The 24,819-nt window shown below is 35.2% G+C and overlaps 1 protein-coding gene across 1 annotated transcript in view; it reads left to right on the top strand.

The window, feature by feature from the left end:
* Positions 1–24,819, top strand: part of CACNA2D3 (calcium voltage-gated channel auxiliary subunit alpha2delta 3) — a 475,703-nt gene that overhangs the window by 370,980 nt on the left and 79,904 nt on the right. The window contains exons 19-27 of the mRNA XM_075052542.1: positions 5,054–5,125; positions 5,358–5,419; positions 7,314–7,381; positions 9,220–9,265; positions 9,419–9,516; positions 10,326–10,419; positions 12,073–12,168; positions 13,492–13,613; positions 14,187–14,267. Coding sequence (XP_074908643.1) covers positions 5,054–5,125; positions 5,358–5,419; positions 7,314–7,381; positions 9,220–9,265; positions 9,419–9,516; positions 10,326–10,419; positions 12,073–12,168; positions 13,492–13,613; positions 14,187–14,267 — 739 coding nt within the window. The remainder of the gene's footprint in view (positions 1–5,053; positions 5,126–5,357; positions 5,420–7,313; positions 7,382–9,219; positions 9,266–9,418; positions 9,517–10,325; positions 10,420–12,072; positions 12,169–13,491; positions 13,614–14,186; positions 14,268–24,819) is intronic.

The raw sequence follows: 24,819 nt of genomic DNA, 5'->3' as shown, positions 1-24,819 counted from the left end.
TTCCCATATTTAGTCTGTCATGTCCTTCCGAAATCTGGGATGGATCACGTACAACTGCCCCTGGAGTCTTGTCAGTCTTCAGATGTACTAATTTCTTGATCCCTGTTCTGACATAAGTCTATATTTTCTTTCTCCCTTACAAAATATATGTCTTGCGTTCCTCCCTCTCTCCACCCCCTTTGTGAATAGTGAAACAGTTCATTTATGCTTAAGCAATGTCTGTTTCATCAGGTGATAGATTGTCCTCATCCTCTCCTAGGAGGCCACCTTACTTCCTTATTGAAAGTTTTGTGTTGGAGTGCACACTCAAACCTTTTTTAATGGTTCTTGTATAGCTTTGTGCAGTTTTCTATGCATGCGCTATTTAAGGCTTCCTCATTAGATTTTCATATGCTGTAGCAGCCTTCTGCAATCTTGGCAATCACACGGACTTCGTATTTTATACCTTGCCTTTTCTCTTATCTTTGATCATGTACACTCAACCAGTTCCTCTGCAAATGACCTTTTAAAATTTCCTCTCTCCGTTCAAATGTTATTGCTGTAGTTATGTACAGCTTTTAAACCTTCATGATTTTTTTTCCTTACTATTTCTCTTAGGTTTGTGGGTTTTTTCCTTTTTATTTCTCCTAATACTTTCTCTGCTTAATTTTTACAGTTTTAATCCCTCGTTCTTAATCATAACTTAGTAGAAATTCAGTGGTTCAGTTAAAGTAACATTGAACTATTTCTGTGACACTGAAAATTAAGTTTTATTTATAATTGAGATTCTATCTGAATACACATGAAAGCAAAAGGTCCAGATTCAGCTCTAAGTATTTCCTTTGTTTTGACCCCTAAGCTCTGTCACTTTTTCTGAAAATTTCTAGCAAAAATTGAGTTTTGTTTATCTGTAGACTGCAAAAAGTTTTATTTCACCTTTTGATGAAAGATGCAAACATGCATTTTATCTGCCTCTTTCCCTTTCACCTAAAAAGTTTGTTTAAAAGTATTTTTTAAATGTAACATAGAAACAAGCAGCCTTTCCAATTGTTTCATCTTTTGAAGGAGAAAAGTTAATCTACATTACAAATAGACTAAATTGAGCATAACATTTGTAGAAAAGATCCAGTTCCATCGCACAATATGTAAGAATAAAAAATAGATAAATCATAAGTGAAATTAATTTTTTAATTAATAAATATTTAATACATAATAGAAAAAACTCTGGATATTCTATTGTAGCTTTGGAGCAGCAGCAGTAAACACAATTTTCAGTACTCATGTATAACAACAGGTGTGTTATAGTGACTTCCTTGAATGATCCCCATCTATCAACGCTAATAATTCACTAGTGCATGCCTGAATAAGCATGCACTATGCACTTTTCTTTGATAAACAATCCCCCATCAGATAGATAGGTTTGGTTAAACAGCCTACACATCTACTGTTTGATGATTAGTTAACAAGTGTTATCTGAAAAAACAGCATGTTAAATATTTTAGAAAAATGTATTAACATCCCGAATGTTGTCCCAATACTTCAGCAATGCCACACACAAGTGCAGACCTTCATGCAAATATCTAAATAGGAAAAGATGCAATGTCAAACAAATAATATTTTTATAGCTATTTTTAAATGTAAGCCTTATTGCAAGTTTTTTTGTGTTTGTGTGAAATAATACGTAAGTCACTTATACCATGTTACTAAGACCTCCAGAGGGGTTGATAGTCAGAAATACTAGTAGAAGAATAAAAGAAAAGGAGATATGAAATAAAGTAATATTGGAGCTACAGGCAGAGTCATTATTAGCATTAGAGCTAAAATGAGAACGGAATTTGAAGGAAGTTCTGCAGATTATTGTAATGAAGTCCATCTCTTTATGTAGCTTTTCTGATGTGAGGATCCAAATGAATGTCCAAAAAGTGTGTGTTATTTTTGTTGATCTTTTGCAGTAGGCAATTCCTTAGTATTGTTAATTTTGAGTGAAAATGGTAAATATTGTGTAGGAGACTTAAAACTTTGTTGAGTAACTTATTGACTTGAGAGCTACATGTGGCTCTGCTTCACCCAAGGCCTTGGATTTGATGTTCTTGATTTTTTCCAAGCTTGAGTAGTAAAGCATTGTTTATTCAGCTCTAGAGGGAAAGAATTAAAGTATTCATGTAGCTGCTTTTAATAACATAGACTACTACTGGTATATTTTTCTCCCATGAAACACTTATGTGGAAGCTGATTAAGACATTTTTGTACTTTTTACCACATTAATTTAATGGTTACATAGTTTTCTAAGAATATAGAATGATCTCATACTATAGCAGTGAAGCTGGGTTGTTTGCAATTGATTGGAAGATACTTAGTTGAAGGGGTAATAACGCATATTACCCTGAAGAGGGGAAGAAATAGGTTTTCTCTAGTCATCCGATAAGGAAAAGGTGGCAGAACTAAGGTTAGAATTTTTTCACCATGAAATAGAGTTGGTGTAAATATATATTAATCAGTTAATTTTCCAGGTTAACTGTACCTGCTATCTTGCCGTTACTGCATTTTATTAGAAATACAAATCTTGGCACCAGCGTATTAAACTAACAGTGTCTTCCAGCAAAGTTTGGGAATATGCAGTACCAAAGACAAGAAGTTTCAATTTGGACAGAAACCTTTTTCTCATTAACTCACTTCTTAAAATTCTTTTATTATAATTTCTAGCTGAATGAAATATTTTTTCCAAATAAAAAAGACCATGAATGAATGTTTGGGGGCTTGAAGCCAACTGAGGCAGTACTTATTTTATGCATTTGAGGAGGGAGATGAAACTGCAGAAGAGCCGAGAAACCAGATTACAAAGCCAAGAAATGTAATCACAGCAAGCAAAAAAAAAAAGCAGAAAAGTAAAACTCTAAATCCCACATGCAGACTTGATCTTAAACACTACTGAGAGTTTGGAGGCCCTTTTAGTAAATCTAGCCTGAGGCTTGTGGGAGGAATGGGTCTTAGACAACTGCAGGCACCAATAGGAGAAAAATGAAAACCATGTTAAAGATAAATGGGACTGTTCTGTAAATGTTAGAAAGTAGATGGTTAATTAAGACCAGCTCTCCAAGTCCAAAACCACAAAACTTAAAATGGGAAACTATTTCCAGAATTGCCTATTATGTATTGTTAAAAAAAATCTACAGTAAAATATATGCTTTATTTTATACATGCCTCTAGCTAAAAATTATTCTTTTACACTCACTGACAGAAGAGTAAGACTGTTAATTCAAATCTAGATGCCCTAGAATTAAATTTAAAGAGCTGCAAAGTTTGCAGTTTTTGATAGGTCAGCCATGATCAACTTGTTCATAAGAGTAAAACTAGATGTTTCACTGGCAAGTTTGCTCATTCTCTTTTCACTCCATACTAACTCGGAAAGCCTGCAGAGTGCATCAATAGGACCGTCTTCACAATTTTTCATTAAAATCTGTCTGAATTGCCCATTCTGGCATGAGGTACTGGAGAACAGGAGATATTTATTCAGCAAGAACATGATGTCCACAATTGTGTTCAGATAGATAAGCAATAGAAGAGACATAAAAATACTCATTTTGTCAATATTATTCTGTATTTTGAATATCCTTGAAAAGGGAGTGTGAATCGATTAGTGATAGTGGAATTTGCCTATTGTAATGAAAATCACAGCTGCGAAAGATTTATAGGTGCTTCTTGCCACAAGAAATCCCACAAGTACAGCAGTTTCACTTTGTAACTGAAGCTATCCTGAAACAACCACCTTAAAATTTCTGCATCTCTGCCATTAATTAAACATATAAGCAAAAGAAGTCGCTTCCTCCATTCATAAATTTAAGCACATTCAAATAAAATACTTCCATATATGGATGGTATAACTGCTAAACCGTAACCTTCTAAGTTCTTCCCTAAAGTCCTGAACCGATAAATAGGCAAATTCAAAACACTAAGGCTGAGGATTTCTTAAAACCCATGTCTTGTCGTTCTTCAGTTTCAGCCCAGAGACCCTGCTCTTGGACCAGTCATGGCAGGGTAGCATGTACTCATTGGTAGGGACACTGCAGGTCATTTTGGCTTATAGATGTGGGGGACAGTTGGGGGATTTTTGACTCTTCTTTTCATCGTCATGGCATGTTCACCTAAGAGGGAGGCTGTGGCAGCTGGTGTCCTCTAGGAGGAAAGCTATTCTTTCCTAGGGAGCAAATAGGTGGGCTAAGGGAAGACTTTTTAAAGGTGATGGGTAAGGGAATTTGCAGCACAGATTTGAGAGCCTGCAGCTCACGTAGAGGCTAGAATAAAGGTACTGAAAAACAGTGTTTGTGGTAGTCTAAAAAGTAACAGATCTAACTTGCAAAGCAGCAGGTAAATCATTGTGTATAAACCCTTTTCCACTTATTTTCTGTTTTCCCTAGGTGTTTTGAGTTTTTGGTTTATATAGTAATGAAACCTGTTTTTGAAGGGGGTTTAAAAAGTCTTTTGGATGACTTTGAGAGGGAGAGGTCCAGGCCAATTCTTAAAGCTGTGACTAACCTAGGGCTTCCATTACAGAGATAAAATTGATTATCTTGCAAGCAGTGCCTGGACACCAATGGAAAACCAGAGGGAATCACAGAGCACTGCAGCAGTGTGTTCCCATTGAAACAGGTTACTGATCAAATGGGCTGTCATTCTTTTGCTACCTCTGATTTCTGATGCAGTGAAGATGCAGTTTCTGGAGCTAGTTTAGGATGCAGCCCGATGTAGAGTATCAAGCAGAAGCAGAATAAATAGTGTAGGGTAAGTGGGGTTTTCTCTTTTTTGCTTTGTTTTTATATGTATAACTGTTTATGTATTTAAACACTGAGCCCTGGTCTAACTTCAGCTAAATTCAGCTGGGAACCTCGTCCTTACCTTCCTATGCAGTAACTGCAAGGGAGTTGTTCAGTGTGTAGTAGAACAGAACTACTGAATATGAAGAAATGAAGAAAATTAAGTACTGCTTAGGCCAAATGAGTGTACCAGAGAGCTCAGAGTTGAAAGAATTACAGAAAATGGAAATAAAGGCATTGACACACAATTTCCTTCATTTCAGCTCCGAAATGCAATGGTGAATCGGAAGACAGGGAAATTCTCCATGGAAGTGAAGAAGACAGTGGACAAAGGGGTACAATGTATAAAATATTATTCCAGCTAAGTATAAAGCAAGCAGTTCATTTGTTTAAGAATTTTTAAGATTGCCATAAACATGATTCACTGCAGTATATTTTTTTTCACTCACTAGATGTAAACATTGGTTGTAATTTTAGCAGTGACTAACCACTTGATCTTTTATACATTTCTTATAGCAAACTAACTTCTTCCCCCCTCCCCTTCTGACTTTCTTGTTCTGAATCTAGAAGCGGGTATTGGTGATGACAAATGACTACTATTATACAGACATCAAGGGTACTCCATTCAGGTAGAGCCGACCATAATAAATGGACATTTCATCAGACTCATTGGATTTGCATTTATACAGAGCTTGTGAACTCATTAAAAGCTCATCAGCAAAAGTTGACAATGAAATATCCCTGGACAATGCTGAAAATAGCAAGGAAAAGGAGCCTACCAGCATTCCATTCAACTCTTCCAGGGATGGAAATTTTGTGCAAGCTCACACAGGCAAACTCACAGTGTTTGTCATGGCTTATGTTTCATTAAAAAAATATTCAGTTGAGGTTCACGTTGAACAAAAGGCTTTCGCGAGTACTTGGAGAGCTATAAATACTATAATCCATTTAAGTAACTACATATTGAGCACCATTTTGATTTTTTTCCACAACAAAAATGTAATGTAAAATAAGATAGTATTTCACTTCCAATTTGAGGTTTGGATATTTTGTTTCTCTGAACTACCTTCAGTATATTTGTATAACTAAAGCTGAGTAAGTCAGCCATGTTATTTTGGCACGCATCTTAGGAGAAAAAAAAAAAAAAAAAGGAAAAGAAAGACAGGAAGTCGCTTCAAAAATGCTGATATTTTAATTAGAGATAATCCATTAATAAAAGAATATTAACTGTACCTTATGCTTAAAGCAGGAGGCTGATAGTTGCAATACTCAACTGAAATTTTCTTCAATGGAACCATTTCACAGAACTTGAGCTACATTTCCACATAGTGAAAATACAGGCACATTCCTCTGATCTCTAATGCATGTGTTTATTCTTGTTAAAATTCACACATGGGTGGTAAAACTCAGTGGGTTTTTTGTTTTGGATTGGTTTTATTTTGTGGGGGTTTTGTTTTTTGGTTTGGTGGTTTGTTGTTTTTTTTTTCTGTGGCACTGTCATTCTTACCCTATTTAGTAAATGGATATGGGGCCACATGTATGCATGCAGTATGAGTTCTGATTCTTAGGACAGAAATATAGTAGGAAAACTGTCCTGCCTTTTTCAGCATGGTCTGTATCTAGTTTTGATGGGTAGGAGTATAGATTCAGGAAGACAGCAGGGACAACATTTATTAAAATATACACTGTAGTGTCAAAGATGTTTACTGTTCAGCCCATTTCCAGATTGAGCTGTTGATTGCAGCATGTGTGCTCTTGGAGTTGGTGCCTCTATGTGTACTTAAAGTATCAGCCCATGCGTTTTCAGTCTTACTGATTACTGGCAGGTTCCTAGCCTGATATAATCCCCTTGAATGAATGAATGCCAGAAGGTATTTTGTGTGTGTGTTCAATAGGAAGAGACATGGCATCCCCCAGCCAGTTCATTAAACTTGGATTCTTTAAATGGTAGACTAAAAACCAACCCAAAACTGGGTACATAACTGTTGAGAGTTTTTGAAGCTGAAGTCAGTGCAAAAAAAGTTAAACTAGCAAAAAATATGAATCACAGAAAAATTAGTCCAAGAGGAGTCATGATGCTGTTGTCACATATGAAATTCTTTTCCTCTCAGTAGCTCCCATTGATTCCCACACTTCAGTTTCTCAACAGCTTAGTCTGATTTACAAAAAATTGTCTCCTTCATTGTAAGGCCATGGGCATGTTCAAGGCTGAGCTGCAGAAATCTCATGCTGGGTGAGCAGCAGTGAGCTTAGAGAGGCTCGTTTATTAGTTTGCCAGAGAATAATGGTTTACTGCACCTCTAAGCACACATAAATACAGCCGATTGTTGCAGACACATTAGTACTAAACCAGCATTGAAACAGCTAGTTGAACAATAAATATGATCAGCAAGGGTTTGGAAACAAACAGTTTTAAACTTAATCATAGTACACTAGCTGGAAATGTTAGAAATTAAAATAGCTCTGAATGTCTGTTATTGTTTGTCTCACAGATTTCAAGGTCTGCTTTATTTCTTTGCACAGTTTAGGTGTGGCTCTCTCTAGAGGACATGGAAAATATTTCTTCAGAGGGAATGTAACTGTAGAAGAAGGTAAGATACCTACCTTCTCATGTTGCTTACACAGTAGTTTACTGTTGATTTGGTAGACCTAAAGCTTGCATGTTTGTCTGCAGATTCCATAAGGCAATTAGATGACTTTTTTTTTTCTTTGAAGATCTTTTACTTCATTGGATTTTTCCCCCTCATTTATATTAAGCATAGTCAGACTGTTTGTGAATCTTCTTTAGATGGGGATCATCTTCCATCCTCCTCTCTCAATGTTCCAGAGAATCACTCAGCATCCAATGTTAATTATTCATGGTGTTTTCTGAATGACGTAACCGCTAAGAGCTCTGTAATGGCTATGGCTTTTTGTTCACAGACTATACATTATAAAATCTTTCAGAGCTATAACTACTTTGGGCATTGTCTACAGGGATTTACATTTTGCATTTTTGTAACAACAGTAGAAGTAACCAGGAGAGGAACTGTTCTTTCTTTATGGTTTTACTGTTTGATAAATCCACAATTAAAATGAGTGAATGAGTCAACTGTGAGTGGTGATAAAGCTGTTTGGCAAAAAACATCACCAGATCAAAAACAAAGGTTCCTGAAGATGAAGGAGGAGCAGAGGCGTTTCAGAAGAGTGAAGAGACGTTTGAGAAGTTTTAGCAGTTGCTGAACAAAAAATGTTTCAATACAGGAATGCTTTCTGATTTTACGCTTAAGTCTCCATTTCCAATTCTGGTTCTTGTTTTGTCACTGATGGTAAGCAAGATAGTTAATTTCTTCAGGTCTTCGTTCCTCAGCTGTATTTTGGGACATGAATACGATCCTGTACCCAGGAGAGATGTAAAAAGAAATGCTTTAAAGTTTGAGTCATTTGCACAGCACATGCATGTCTAGGTAGAAAGAGAGCACAGCAGGAGACTTGGAGCTGCTTACTCTCCAAACTGTTCCCAACATACTTCTCACCTATTTTCTTTAATCCAGCCATAGGTCTCAGCCACTCTGTCTGATATTTCGTCCCGAATGCACCACCAGAAATGTTAACTTAGCCATAACTAACTGTTCCTTTTCTCCCGCTGTTACCTTCACTGATTCTCTGTCACTGACACCTCACTGTCCTCCCCAAGGACCATAATTATAGTTCTAGTTTTGTCTTCCCTGCTTTCCTGAATCACTGTAGCCCTGTCATTGTTTATTATGTACCCGGGGGTTTAAACCCAGACCATGCCTTCTGAACCCTGTTTGCTTATTGTCTATTGATAAGTGTTTTAAGAGTTTTTAAAATTGCCAAAGTACATTTTTATTGTGCTATATAACTAATGATATAGTTCTTATTTACAAGCATTTGCGTGACTTGTTAGTACAATAAGCCTATTCTGAACAGTCCCATAAATTGCTGTGTATGTTCATGGGCTATGTGTTTAGGTTTTGAGGGAATTGTTCTTTTAAAATAATTTCTTCTTTTTATTTAAGAGAAAAAGAACAACTCTCATGAAATGAGAAGAATGTATTTTAACTTAAAGAACTTTACTAGCCAAACTGAACAAGGGAGTACAAATAGGTGTCTTTTACCATTGTGTATTTCTCTTTGCTCAAGTTTTCTTCTAAACATCAAATATATTATGTGAGTAATTTGTACGAGTTAAACATATCAGCACAAAAAAAGTTTTTCCTACCTTTTCAGTTTTAGATCTGATTTAGTTGGCTTTTGCCAGTTTGTTAGACCCTGAAGTGTATTTGAACATAGTTTATTGTGATTTATTATACTGTGGCAAGAATGCACTTTCCAAGAAGGAAGGGTTTATGTTATGGAGTGTATGTAAATAACCATCTGTTACTCAGACTGCTCCCTAAATAACCCATTATTATTCCTGTTGCAGGTTTACATGATTTAGAACACCCTGATGTATCTTTAGCAGATGAATGGTAAGCCTTAAACAAAGCATGAAATTGGTGTCTGTTATCCTTCTTGGTTTCATATTGTTTGTGCTTGCTGAGCCCAATTCTTTATGTTCAAAGACAAAGAAAGATCATGCTTATACATATTAACATTTTAATGTTTTGACAACATGTTCACAGGTCCTATTGCAACACTGACTTACATCCTGAACACCGTCAAATGACTCAATTAGAAGCAATTAAACGCTACCTCACAGGAAAAGAGCCATTGCTCCAATGCAAGTATTTTGTTAAATATGCATGCAGTAGGCTTTATCCTAGCTAAAAACTGTCGTACTGAACCTTCTACAAAATGTAAGGCTACTTAGTTTAGCCAGTGAAAAATTAAGGTTGGATTGCATGACTGATGTCACTTTGGAATTTCATTTGGGTTTGAGATTTTTCCAGGGTATCAGTAAAGATATTGATGATACAAATTTCTGACTTTTACAGTAAACAATATGCCTGAACCAAAAATTCACATTTCTGTTCAGATGGTGTAGCTATACTATGCAATATTCTCGCTCCCTCTGGTTTTATAAGTTCAATGGGATTGGTCTGAATCAATCCTTGGATCACGCCTCTGAAGAATATGCCAGATACGAGTATTTTAGGGAGAATGTGTATGCAATTAGCATTTCTGCACTGCAAAGCAGAATAAAAAAATTCAGATGGATAAGTGCATATTTTGTCTGTTTGCAGAAATGTAGAGCTTTTGTGGCTGCTAGTAGGCCCAGTTGTCTTAACCTTATGTCATGTGCAAATGCAAGCATTAGATAATATGTACATGAATGTGTTACATGAAGTGGAGAATAATTTTTTGGTTTTTAATCTAAAATTGTTGTTAGTGCAATGAAATGATATATGAAAAACTGCGCTGTGGTAAAATACCAAGTAATATTACATAGTAAATGCTTAATAGTGCAAAAAGTTTGAATGCATATGACAGATAAAATATAGTACAGTGTAAAAAATTTATTGTTTCGTGATCTAAAAAAAATTCCCTATATATGCATATATGTTTACTGATTTTAATATATTGTAATAGGTGATAAAGAATTGATCCAGGAAGTTCTGTTTGATGCAGTCGTGAGTGCACCAATTGAAGCTTATTGGACCAGTCTAGCATTAAATAAATCAGAGTAAGCAAGTTTTGTGTCAGTCATGGGTGAATTTTTAATAGTTATGTTAATGAACTGGTGGAATATCTAAAAAATTCTGATATGCATAAAAATAATATATTAACCATCTAATCCTAAATACCACCAATTTTGAGTTCAGTGTTAAGTGTTTATGTTGCAGTGTACATCATGATGATTAGCTGTAAGGTTACCCAATTTTCACAGTATAACTAATGAAATTGTATACTAAGTACAACTTGAGTTCTGAGTATTTCTAACGAACGGTTTAGATTACTTGAGAAATTTAATGCAAAATTTACCAAAATTGTTGATGGAATTGGTAATTTGTCTCAGAACAAATTATATCTAGAAAAACTTGCACTGGTAAAACAAATAATTTCTTTAATCCTTTTTTTGTTTGTTTTTGTTTTCCAGAACTAACTGGGATCTAGTTTCCTGTTATAGATAATCAGGAGATTAGCTGGCCCTTTTTAGAGTTTATATGTTTTACTTAATTCGTTTGTTATGATGTACTAAGGTGTTAAATGACAAGATGTTATATATATTAGAGAAAACAGGTGTTAAGATTAGCAGTTTGCATGAAATACTGTGGTTGAAGGGCAATTCTGGAGATTATCCTGATTAGGTTTTGCTAAATTTGAACCATTTTTTAAGAGTTGAATGAAAAAATATATTGCTGTAAAGCACATAGTCATAGTGAATCAGTAAAATCAATGTGATAAGATCTGATTCATCAAACTAAGGATTATCCTGTCTCCTCTTAGAAGATAAAGATAAGAAATTGTTGTATGCTAGTATACTGTAGACATTGATGAATTTATATAGCGGCATAAGGTTTCTTGGAATCCTCATACACAATGAAATAGCAGATCCAGTAAACACAAGGAAGACAGCTGTGGAGAGATGCTAGCGGGAGACTTTTGATCCTCTTTCATGTTCTGACTTATGCTTAATGAGACAGGCCATTTATTGAAGAATGAAGTATGAGACAGCAAGATGGCTAAGACTGTGGTCCTTGGTTTTGTGGTGATATGACTGAAGTTCTTGTAGCCATACGAGGAGAACTAGTTTTAAAGTAGCTAGCTTGGTACAGAGTTCAGCCTGAGCTACCTGCGGCATTTTTTTCCTAAGGTCTAGAGGCTAAAGCCTATCCTGGTGGCAGCTACATTTGACTGTGAGCTAGCTGTTTGAAATCTAGCTTCGTTTTTTCCTGCTTGAGCAACAGTCACACCTATGACTTGAAGCATAGATGTACTGCAGAAGTGTTGAATGCACTGGAAGCAAGATCTGGAATTCCTGCCCATCTTGAATCACTGGGTGCCATTGGTTATTAAATAGTTGGTATATAGCTATGCCACACCTTTTTATTCTATGTCTTCCATATAATCCCTCCCCACAAATCCTGCCAAATTCACTGTCTTTGACTTCTTAGTGACTCTTGGTCTAAATAGCATTTCTACATTGTATGTTTTCCAAAACCCACATGACTTGAACTTAAACCCCAGCATTTAATAAATAAATAAATAAGGGAACTACACTCAAAGTAATCTTTCTCAAAAATGTGTACATTTGTAATTTCTGTGACCAGTTGTATAGCTTTATCTGTTTACTGTCTGGAAACATTATCTTTGCTTGTGTTCTGTTGTATTTCAGAAACTCTGACAAGGGAGTGGAAGTTGCCTTCCTTGGAACACGTACTGGACTATCTCGTATCAACCTGTTTGTGGGTCCGGAACAGCTTACTAATCAGTAAGTAACAAAGCTATGCTTGGCAGCCATATGAGAAAAGAAATTAAAAAAATGTTTATCTTTAGGAAGCCCATCTACTGTTTCTTCCAGGTTTTTATGCTGGTGCACTGAAATACATAGAACAAGCTAGAAAGATTTTATAGGATCCCTTAGAATCTTTCTTCAGCTAGAACATTTGGAACAATGAGCTATTTTACACCTGTAGCCCATACATTTCCTTTTCCCCCACTCCCTTGGAGTTAGCCTCACATCTTTATTCTTCAGAGCAGAATTATGAATATGCTACATCTGCAGATGATGATTTTTTTTTTTTTAACTATCCTATCTAAAAACAAATATCAGTAGGCTTTTTCAGGGATTTTGCATCATTGTTGTGGAAAATTTTTTGGTGTTGAAATAAAGCCAAGTGACAGAAGTGGGCTGGATGAAAGAGTAATCAGGAAATCTCATCATTCAAGAGTTTCCTATTTTGATTGGAGAAGATGTAATCTAGTGGAGGTACAGGTTTCTTAAAATGGAGAGCTATAAAATAAGGTCCCATAATTAATGACTTTTTCAGGCAGCAATTTGATAGTGTCAGGCAAATCTCTGTGAATTATGCATGTAAAAGAAAATCTGCACTTGATGTTTATGATAAACTAAGTTTATTGAATATAAAATTATATGGTGCTTATCTGACCACAAAATATTGTTGTGGTGTGAGTAGCCTGACAGGTGAGATCAATAGCAGTGCAATTTGTTACTGTCAGACAGCAAACCAGAGCAATAGTGTGGAGACCATACTTGCTCTTTTCACTGACACAAACTTTCCTCTGTCAACATTCCCTGAGATTATTGAAGAATAAAGTATGTAGTTGTCCACTACCACACCTTACATATTATTTAGAAAGTAGGCTGTTAAATTACTTCTTTTTTCATTACTTAAGAGCGAATGCCAGTGGCAGCAAACTACCAAATCTTCAGTGCCTTTTCCACATTGTACAGTTCACAGGTTTTGTATTGTGCTGAGAGAAAAAGGCTCTTTAGACTAAGCATTTTTATTTGTACACATCAGTATAAATGTTTTTAGTGGTACTTAGAGGCACTATTTTTTTTTAGTACTTTTTCCATCCTTCACAACAAAAGCAATTGCAAGTGTGTCACAAATAATTATTAGGGTCTAAAGTTAACCCTTTTGTTGAACAAATGGTATAAGAAAAACTGTCCAAAACCATTTTATTTCCCAACAGATTGCATTTTGTTTTTTCTTGTCTTTCAAAGCTAGAAACTATCGTGTGCCATACAACAAACTACAAGTATTTTCTTTCTCTGTTCTTCCTCAAGAGATTTCCTGACAGCTGAAGATAAGGAGAACATTTTTAATGCTGACCATTTTCCACTCTGGTACAGAAGAGCTGCTGAGCAAATACCCGGGAGCTTTGTCTATTCAATCCCATTTAGTACAGGTCTATAATTTTGTCATTCTCTAAATGCTGACCCATATATGATGCTGAAAGGATTCCAAGTATGTCAGTACCCAGTGGGCTTTGTAACTCATCTCAAATCTTAATCTAAAATATGCATTGAAATTTGCAGCTAATTTACTGGTCCTTTGACCAGGTGCATCTTTTACAGGGCTCCAAGTGAAACCGCGAGATGTGGTGTAACAGTTTTCATTTAATATTTGCACAGGTTGAACTTACAGCCTAGTGCTTTTAAGTGAGACAAGTCCAACAGAGCAAGTGTCCGCAGTAATGAGGAGCCCTACGGGTTGTCATATTTGTTGCCGCTTTAGCAGAGAAGGCAAAAATTGATTACTCGTTTCAGTGTTTTAAGCTTGTTGTTGGGCTGCTGGGGAATTTTGAAATGGCAGTGCCATTGTGTTCTGTGCATACATAGAACATGATGTTGACTGTCTTATTTTCTGAGCACTAAGTCCGCATGGACTGTTATTTCAAATCGGGGGGAAAAAAGCTCAATTTCTTCATTCTGCAATATGTTATTTCAATTTGATTTTTTTTTCTTAATACACCCTGCAGAAACTGCAAACAAAAGCAATGTAGTGACAGCCAGTACTGCTATTCAGCTTTTGGATGACAGAAAATCTCCAGTTGTAGCAGGTAAAATTATTGTAGTTTATTTGTTTTGTTCATTTTTTTAAAGCAGTTTGAGTTCCTCACTTTCTCTTTTGGGGTAGCAGGAATTTAATGTAGGAATATCATCTTTTAAGAAGAGGCGTGGAGGAAAAGAAGCAGTTGCACCTATAAGATGTAATAGAATGTCTTACTGTAGAGAACACTTGATGCCTCCTCTCCCTAAGAACTTGATACTTTATTGACTATCCAAGCTCCCTGTGAGCCATGGAGTTTGACTTAGTGGAAATAACCATTGTCAGTGATGCATTTTTAGTCAACACAATTCTATATAATGATAAATCAGAATATGTTAGGGAAAAGGAAATATAAGAAAGGACTATCCGATATGTAAATGTTCCACCCAGTCTTCAGGTTTGAAGATCCTGTCCTATAACAAATGATACAAGGTGGTCATTTTGTCTTGATTATCAGAGATGTGATTTGATCAGAGCATATAAATTGTATAACAAAGCTCTACAGTCTGTCAGCCAAGAGTATAACAGTACCTAAAGACTAGAAGGTGAAGTTTGACAACTACAGATTAGTGATAAACCATACAGATTTAAAAATGAGAGTAATTAATTTTTAAATTGTTGGATGTTCCTCACTGAAGTTCAGATGCTTTTCTGAATAATTTTCTCTAGTTCCCAATGGTTACTGACTTGACAAAGGAATTAATTTAGAGAAGTCTTATGGTTTATTATGCCAGAAACTGAGCTCTCTTATCTCAGGGAAAATTAGGTACCTACCATACAAAACAAGAACTATCCTATTTTTCTCATATTTAAAGGATGATTTAAAATGCAGTAAGATACACTGAATACAATCCTGAAAGAGCAAGAATGTGCCAGATAATTGAGAAATCTCTAATCTGTTTCCTCAAACACAGAATATCTCCACTGATAATAGATTTTATAAGGTCAGTAGGAAAGCACCCTTCTGACTCCAGTTTGCATGAAAACATTCTCCACAACTTGTTGAACTCTTCCATAATGTAACAGGAAATCCTAACTATGACTTCATACTCTTGTTAAAGCCTGAACCAGCATTTATAAACTAATGTCAGCGCAGATATCTGCAAATTGCTGAAGATGTAATTAAGACTTTTCACTGTACAGTGAAGAAGGTTGATGTGTTATTTCTAGAATGCTCCATCGTTTGGAGTTAGCAAAAGGCTCATCGTGCAGTTTACCATCATCTGTAAAATGTGTAGGGTTAATAGGTGTCCTAAAATTTATTCTTTTCTCATTAGTGTTTGCACTTTAGTGTTGACTTCGAGGAGGTATTGCATATAATGAACTCTAATACTGTGTCAACAAGCTTTGGTGGTTTTTTTGTAGTAATTGTAAAAGAGAGAGGCAAATGTTGCTTCCATTTCCCAAATAATTATGTTTAATATTGAACATTCAAAACTACTTGGGTCCCATACTTTCTATCTAAAATAAAAACAGGGTCTTCAAGGCTTTTTAATACCAAAGCATGTAAAAGATTTCCATGATATCTGTAAATGCATAATGCCATGAAAATTATGAGCAGTGTGTTTACATTCTGAAGCACATCAGTGGTTTTTACTTTTATTTCTGTAAACTTTAGAAACTGTGTGCTAAATATTTTTTTCAGCATGAAGCATTTTTAAGAATTTGCTTTGAATATTTTTTCCCTTCCCTCACAAGAGGTTGCATGCTTTCAGGTTGTTTGGTTTTGTTTTGTTTTTTGTTGTTGTTGTTGGGTTGGGTTTTTTTTTGGGGGGGGGGCAGGTAGGGTGGCTTCTTTGGATCTGTACAAACCATTTTCTGTGAAAGTATCACTCAGCCAGCTACAGTCATTCAGAGACAAACAAGTATATGCATTATTCTTGTCCTCTTTAAGTTGGAGATCATAAATGCAACTTATCAGTCCTACTTTTTCCATCAGAAAACTTTTAACAAAGTACCCAGTATCTAGTTCAATTTTTAGGTTTTATTATAAGGTTGGCAATATTCTGTTTTAAGCAAAATGGATTTGGAGGCAGAAACTGGAGCAGTGGTAAAAGGGAGAAGTTTGCAGTTTTTATTAGGCAGACTTGGGAGACTAAAGTAGGATTATGGGTAACATTTTCAAATACCTACATCGAAGTTTAAATTTGGCCAAAATGTCTCATTTTAATTTGTGTGAAGTAAGTATTCCTCATCCCCATTTGGTCTGAGTGAATTACAGAAAGCAGCAGGATGGGATACACATTTCATGTAAAATCACTCTGTTCCCTAGAGGGATTTGACTGAAAATAAAGCTGTGCCAGAATGTTGTTTATTACAGATCGCTACACGAGTTTAAAACTGGCAGAGAGAAACTAGAACATTACTATAAAATGGAAACCTGAGTTAGACCTGCCCACAAGGGGAAAAAAGGAACAAAACCAACTCTTTCTACAAAATCTGCAGTCTTTTCTATTTTCTTTGTATAACTTTTTTTTTTATTCTGTTTTTGTGGAAAAATATCAGTTATAACAGACTTCAAATGCAAATCTACACTAAGGTTTATTGCAAGTAGGGAAGACTCAACTCTAATATAGGCAGAAAATCCTAAAATCAATGAGTCTCCAGACTCTTACTACAGAGAAATTGACTGTCACTGCTGCTGTTTCACTATCTGTACCTACTAATACCAGTTCACTGTCAAAATGTGTTTGCTTATTGGCAAAAAACCATGTAATTTGTTTTTAAAATCCCTCCTGCCTCTTTCAATTGAGATTGTGAGTTTTTTTTTACTTAAATGAATGCAATTTTCTATAGAAAGTGTGTAAGAAGGTGGTAAGTCTTTAATATATAAGTGTAGTAGCATCATATTTATTACTGTTTATACCGAGTTCAATTTATTCACAGGAGAGAAAGGGAAATAGTACTGAATGCAGGGTTTTTTTAGATTTAAATACATTTATGCTCAAAATTGCTTTGTTTTGATGTTCTCTATGACCATGTCTCCAATATCAAGTTTACATTGAAATGTTAGGTTTTTTCAAACTGTCCATATTACAATGTGCAGGAGAAAAAAGATGGTAGAATTTTTATTTTTTTTTATTTTTCTCAACATGGTCTAAAAATTGTAGAATCACCCTAGTCTTGAAATTCCATGAGGTTCATGTAAGATCAGTATTAATTTTGGTGACCAGGATGAAGCCAGTCAATATAGGATATCTGAATTTAAGTAGTAATCTAGCTATTAAAAATGAGGCAAATTAAGACTGAATTATCTCTTCTGATGCTCATGTGAAAGGCAGTACGTTTCACACTAACTGTTGATAGAATTCAGCGTTATAGTCTTGTATTCTTTGATACTGCATGACAAGTGAACTCATTTCAGGTCCTTTATTTGAATCTCTACCTTCAAGTAGTGAATACATGGGCATCTGGATAAATGTGGCGTAGGATTTGTATATGTTATGCACATGTTTCTTTTTATTTCCATTTTTGGGGGAAATGTGAGGGTTTCATCCTTCTGAATTTGTTAAAATAAATTTTCAAAGATACTGCTCACCTAGACAGTTCTGGGCAAGAGATGGGGACAGAAGCAAGGAAATGAAAGTTGTCATGGAGTAAAGCAGGCTCTAAAAAGTGAAAAATGTTTCTCTCTTGAGATTTTGAGAGAGTTGAGAGAATACATGAACCTTCATAGATGTACTTCCCTATTAGATGCTTTTAAGCTCAAAATCTACAGTACAATATAGGACCTTAAAAGCCCTTTGTGTTGAAAGAGGCCATTGCTGTTCACAGAAAACATGAAAATTAGCCCCTTGGGATGTTTAATTAAAGATAACAGAACTGACATAATCTTCTTAGGGCAAAAAATTATTAAAGAACACTGAAGAAAATGTCTGATGAAAATTGTCAAGTTCTCTTAACTTTTCTTCATAGAGCAAGCAGAACTTCGATTTTCAAGCCTCATTGAAAAAGTCCATAGCAGTGCTTAGTAAAAAGCTCTGGACACCTAGTCAGAAGAATGAAGGATTAAATCATACACAGGCACAGTCTTTAGTCTCATAGTCATTTGAAATTTAGAGTTTGAAGGAGATGAGGAGAAGTAGTCCATTTTTGTTTAATGCAAGGCTGCTTAAAAATTCTGAAATTAAGTACAAATTTTCCTTAATTCTGTTGTGCCTGTTTTTGTGCAGACTAGTTATATACATAAATGGTCGAGGTTGGAATTGACGTCTTGAGATCATCTAGTCCAATCCCAGTGGACTAGATCTTGAGCAGAAACTTGAGCTAGAGGGCCAGTCAGATCTTGAATGTCTCCACAGATGGAGAGGCCGCACCCTCTCTGGGAAACCTCTTCCAGGGTTTGACCACCGTCACAGTAAAAAAAAAAGAAAAAAAAAAAAAAGTGTTTTATCTTTCTCTGAAACCAGGTCCATGTTGCAAAGAGGTATGCACATTTCTCACAGAAAGACTGTGAAATGTGCCTGCATTTCTAGTATTGCAGGACAGAGAACAGCAGTATGATACCATGTGAACATGAGTCTTCTTAAAGATTAATAAGATTACTGAGTGTCTGTATATCACAGTCCTGTCATTTTAACAAATGGCCATGCTGTCAGTTGCAAAGGACCTAAGTACATAGATTTGAAAAGTGAGCATATAAAAAGATAGTACTACTCTGAAACCTAGTTTGAATGTCATCAGCATGTTCTTTCCACAGTGGAAAGGTTGCAGCAGAAAATGGTTTAAAATTATTAGATATAACTAGATATAATAACTAGATAAGAAAAACAGGTGGGTTTTTTATTACTGTTGCCACCTATCGATAAAAATGTAGAATTGCAAAGGAGTTTTGTTTCTATGATACCAAATTACGATGAAGGAATATCTAAAGCGGTTTCATATTTATTTTCTACCAAAATGCTTTATATATGATCAGTTTTGTATTGGACTTCCTCTTTATCAAAGTTGAAATTAGGACATAGAAAACACTGAGTGATTCCTCCCTGCACACACGCTTTTTTATGGTCTCTCAATCAAAATCAAGTATTATTTTAATTTGTTCATTTTAAAAACATAAAAAGCTTTACCAATACAGTCAGACCTGTAGTTTCTGCGACGAAGCAAGCCCTCATTGCTCTATGTCAACTTAACTGGAATAGTAGATTAATGGAAGCTCAGTGTGGCTAAATTAGAGAGAAATGAAAGTACTCCAGTAATCTGAAGATTTCTCTTAACGTAATTCTGGAAAGAAAAGAAATCCATGTTGTTCTTATGTACAAGCATCTTTACAGTCATTTTCTATCAAAGAAGAATGATTGCCTGGGATGTGCATTCAAGTGTTGCCATAGCTCTGTGAATCTATCCTGACTCATTCTTTTCTGCTGAAGCTACATAAAAAGAACGATTGCAGTAATTCCTGTTTGGACAGAAGAGGAAAAATGAGTGCAGAAGGAACCCTGTTTTTCTTCACAGTTGCAAGCTTCTTGATTAGTGTTTTTGTTTTTCTTCTGTGTATTAAGCATTCCTCATACAGATGGCCTGAAGATCAGCCACTCTCAGAATCTTCTGCGGCAAAGGTTACCAAAAAGTCTATAGCTCTTGTGAGAATACTAGACCCATAAGGGTCAGATTCTGCCATTCATAGACATGTTGAATAATAGTTATACTTTGTATGTAGTCCTTTCAAGAGAATAGATTTACTGTTAATTTCAGAATCATTAAGGATGGCCAAATTTTTCTCAAAGCCATTATTTTCTGCTGCCAAGCAGTAAAAGCTGAAAAGAAAATAGGAGATACTTTCTGCCACTCATGATTCTTATCTTTACATTGTGTCTTGTCTTCATATAGGTATGTGACATGGAAGGTTCCAGGGAATCTGTCCTTACATGCATGGCAGGTGCATTTAAGTCCATAGTAGATGTAGATCACGGTTAAGTGTTATTTCATGTATGTATTATTTATATTTAAATATTCACTAAAATATATATTTAAAATATAATAAGCAGGCCTTTGTAGTCAGATGTAGGAGGTGTTAGTGAATCTGAAGAAAAGGCAGCCTACCTCTCTTGTATTCCCTAACAGTTTGATTTTAAATGCTTTTACTAAAAATCTTTATTATGCAAACAAGGAATATTATGTTTTATACTGGCAAACAAACTGTCCCAAGTAAAGCCAGGATCTTTTCCCTTTCCAGTATTTAACTTTTCAAAGTTGATCCTTTATTTTTATAACCAGCCCATATACAAGTTCAAGGTTTTTTTCTCCAAACCCTGGTTAGAGAGATTTTTTTTTTTAGAAGTGTCCTCATCCATCACCTCATTGTTCTCCTTTTTATATGGTTTTAAGGACAAACATTAGTATAACAATAAATTCAGTTATTCCTTGTTAAATATTCCTAGTCAAGATGCTAAAAGCCCTTAGCTACTTTGAATGACACAATTTGAAGATTTAGGTTCTACTTTTTGTTTCCCATTCATAATCTAAAGAAGATATGGTAAAGATTTCATTTAATCACTAATTTGTTAAAAACAGCATGCAATATTGAATGCCGCTGTTCTGGCCAGAGGAAAGTGACCCTGATGATCCTGCTGTTTAAGATATTTCAAACTGTGCCTGAAAACAGGAAAGATCCAATATCTCATGTTACTTTTAAAATACAAAACTGTCTTATTGAGGCTGGTCATACTTCAGATTTTTAATCTTCCTGTTTGAATCAGCCTCTACAGAACAGCAGTTTGAAAGGAAAATTTGTGAATATACCAGTTTTCCAGTAACTGAGGCTTCTGGTGATCTAGGCTTTAAGTAAGGAAGATTCTTTTATAATTTCATGGAGGAAAATATGCACATTGTATCTGAAAATAAATGCCATTGCAACACAAAAAATATGTTCTTCATCCCCTATTTTCTTTTTTTTTTTTTTTTTTTTTTTTTTTTGTATGTTAATAGTTGTATGTATGCAACATCTCTATTTGGGGGCAGGGGGGTGAGTGAATTCAAATGGAGTTTGCATGCACATCTCTTTGAACAAGATTCTAGAACATGCTTTGAAAAAGTGACTCCCAATAATTTAATCAAAAGTAGTTTGAACTACTGATATTTCTAGGAGTGACAGATATTGTAAATGTTTCACAAATAGTTAAATCTGCTATTGTTACAATAGCACATAGAGTAAATATATCTGCTCTGTACTGCTTATACTTTTTTTTCCTTTTTTTCTCACGTGTATTACTTTCGTATTACTATATTATTAAAAACATTCAAGCAAATGTCACTGTCATACACAGTCCTTAAAATTTATGATACCATCTATAAAATTGCATTTTATTATGAAGGCCTAAGGGAAAATGAATATGTCATCATACTGACACACCAACCAAATTTTGAAGTGTTTTAAAATAGATGTTTTCCTTGTCAGGCAAGACAGTGATTTACTTAATCTTTACTCCACATTATAAGCCACAGAAGATTATATTCAGCAGTAGCATTTAGTAAATCCCTCAAAATGCTTTTCATGCGTTGGTGGAAAACCACTAGTTTATGTTTTTCCAGAGTTTCTTGTTCATTTTGAATATTATCTTTGTATTCATAAATCTAATATTAGTATATAGACTAATGTTTTCAGTTTCAGGAAAATTGAAATGTGTATTTGTACAGTCTAACATTAAACGACTAACAGACTCAGGTTAGGAGCCATGACTTAGGAAACATAGTTTATAGGTAATGCATGGGGAGAGGTAAGCTCCTCCACAGAATGCTTCAGAACGTGGGGTGAAATCCTGCCTCTCTCCATTGACTGAACAGGGAATCTGAAGTTAGATGGCGTATTCACAACCATTCACACATTTGTATTCATTTATATTTGTTCTCAATTCATTTTACCATACAGAATTAGTGTGTGGAATAATTGAATAACAGGGCTTTTAAGATAGTTCTCTGCTAGTGTTGGCTTGAGAATTTAACCCCTCTTTATCTACTTCTTGAGCTTTCCTCACCATTTGTTCTCAGAGAATCTGGGGCTCTGATGGATGAATTAGAACAGTATCCCAACATCTGTAGTATTGACATGTATAGTAAATTGCATAGAGCGTTCTGCTCTTTGCTTCTGCACTTCTGCTTTGCTGTTGGGATTTTTTGGTTGGTTGGTTGGGTTTTAGTACTATGTAATTTGGGTAGGAGGAAGATCCTTGTGATCTAACAGCAATCAGATTCTAGGGGCATTTTGCCAAATAATTCTGCTGATGGCAAAATAAATCCCTGATTGCAGAACAAGGCAGCAGATAAACTGTCAGGTCTTTTTGAAAACGTCAAATAATGCTGTGCAAGTATGAAGCTGCAATTACGTAGTAGTAGTATATGAAGACATTAATACCAGTTTAAGTACTGTGGATTAACTAATTTATTTTTCCCCCAGCAGGGTATGTTTCCAAATGTTAACAGTGTGTTCTCATGTGCTTGTTTTGTCTTGAAATGAGGATGGCAGCCTTATGCAAAAAGTTCAACATATAGTGTGCATAGCCCTAAATCATTGGAGGATCCCTCTGTAATCAGTAAGAGGGAGCAACCGCAGCTTTCATTGGAGATAGTTACGAAATATGTAGTCGTTGGTTTGTTTATTACGGGTTTCTAATTCCTACTCCTCGCTGGTTGTGGGCTTACTGCCACATCCAGATGATGGATGTTGCTGCCTGTCTCATCTGGCGAGCATACAGTCATGTTTCAGGTAATACAAACCCAGAAAGTGCCAAGACTGTCTTATGATTATTATTACTATGCCACTTTCAGCCATGTTCAAAGATCAAAGTTGTAAAAGTAGGCATACTTTGTGGATGCTTAACTAAAGCCCCTGTGTCTTTGTCTTCTGGCCATCAAAGATAGATGGTTATTAGTAGCCAACAGTTGGTATTTTTTTGTTAATGTTATTAACGATAGATAAGCTATGTATAATGTCACTAAAAGTTCTACTTTGATCTTCAACAAGAGGGATCCTGATTTTTTTTGGATGTTGTATTACTAGGGAATAATGAAGCTGAATTTTGATTGAATTTTTGCAAGCTCTGGATGGAAAGATACATATGGCAAGAAAGTATGTTTCATTTTAAGCTTTGTTTCTTTCAATATAGGTACTAAAGACATTTTCTGTAAAGAACATTGGCATATTGTACTTCTTAATCTCTGTTCTAAATTGAAATTTTAGAAAGCCTCTTTTTCTGAAAACTAATATGATGAGCCTTTATATGAAAGACAGGAGTACAACAATATGTGTACTTTCTCTGTCTTTGCAAATACCTTGCAGAGTAGTGTGTCCTGATATTTTGCTGACTTTGGGGGTAAGAGTTTTTTTCACAGAGATTAGAAAAAAAATACTGTGCTCATTATAATACCTCTCATGAGATTGCTGGAAAAACAACAAAGCTTTCTCAGGAACCTTTATCTGAAAAATAAATCTGTGCAGACAACTTATTTCAGTGGCAGATGTCCATTCCTAAGCTTTATAAATTACGGGCAGTTCTGTGGGGAATCCCTAGATCCAGTCTTTTACTTGTTGTAGTCAATAATTGTTATGCGCAATAAATTGTGCCTTTTATCTCTTTTTCAGTAGTCAAATGTTCTGTTTCCTCTACTGAAAAAAAATAATATTTGCATTTATTAATTTAAGCAATTGAATCAATACTCTTCTCTGTTGAATGTCTACTATTTGCTTATCATCATAAGTAACTGGAATTTGTTAATTGCAAACACATTTGTAAATATTGTATATAGTCTTATAAACCTTAAATGAAAAATTTCTCTGGGAATTTTTGCTGGGATTTTTGTTGGTTCCACCCCCCCACCTTTCTTTAGCAAACAGCAAGTTAGAAAGTATAAATCAGATTTTCATGGATTGGCTTGCCTTGCTCCCATAGCAGAGTGAAATAATGGAAATATGAAAGACTGCTTTTTGGCAGAACTCCGTATCAATTTACAGCCTTATGTGTGTATGAAAATCCCCAAAACATCTTAAATGTGACTTGGAAAAAGTTTCTTTAAATGTTGTTGTGACCTTCATTGCCTCCTCCTCACATTTCTTTTTTTTTTTTTTTTACTGTCTTACAGAAACGAAAGCCTGAAAGGGTTTTGTTGATAAGACTCTTTTTTAGGGACTAGGAAGATGTTCTGGTTATTCCTGACTAGGAAATATGAAGTCAGTTCTTGTTTTTCCTTTGCTCAGAGATATCAAAAGTGTGAACTTATTTGTGATGGAAACTGCATTGCTGTATCTGAGCCTATTAGAAACACTGTGGGTGAAATCTCTTTCTGGAGGTCAGAGGTTTATTAGCTTTCATCTTAGGATCTGCAGTTTGAGTGCAAGCGTGCTTATTTTAGGTTGTCACCATAGAGAAGCACTGATTTGGCATGGCTCTGAACTCATTTTTTGGTCTGTGGGCAATAAGATCCTATCTTGTATTACTTCAGTCCTCTCTATCTGAAAAAACTATGTTTTGCTTTGTAAAATGTTATTGCAATAAATGGATAAAGGAGTAGAAAATGTAGATCTACACACACAAATGACTTAGCTCTGGAAACAGATTATTCATTAAGTT

Source organism: Buteo buteo, chromosome 21, assembly GCF_964188355.1.
Source record: "Buteo buteo chromosome 21, bButBut1.hap1.1, whole genome shotgun sequence".
NCBI lineage: Eukaryota > Metazoa > Chordata > Aves > Accipitriformes > Accipitridae > Buteo > Buteo buteo.
Note: the sequence above shows the minus strand (reverse complement) of the source record. Positions and strands in the feature narration are given on the sequence as shown.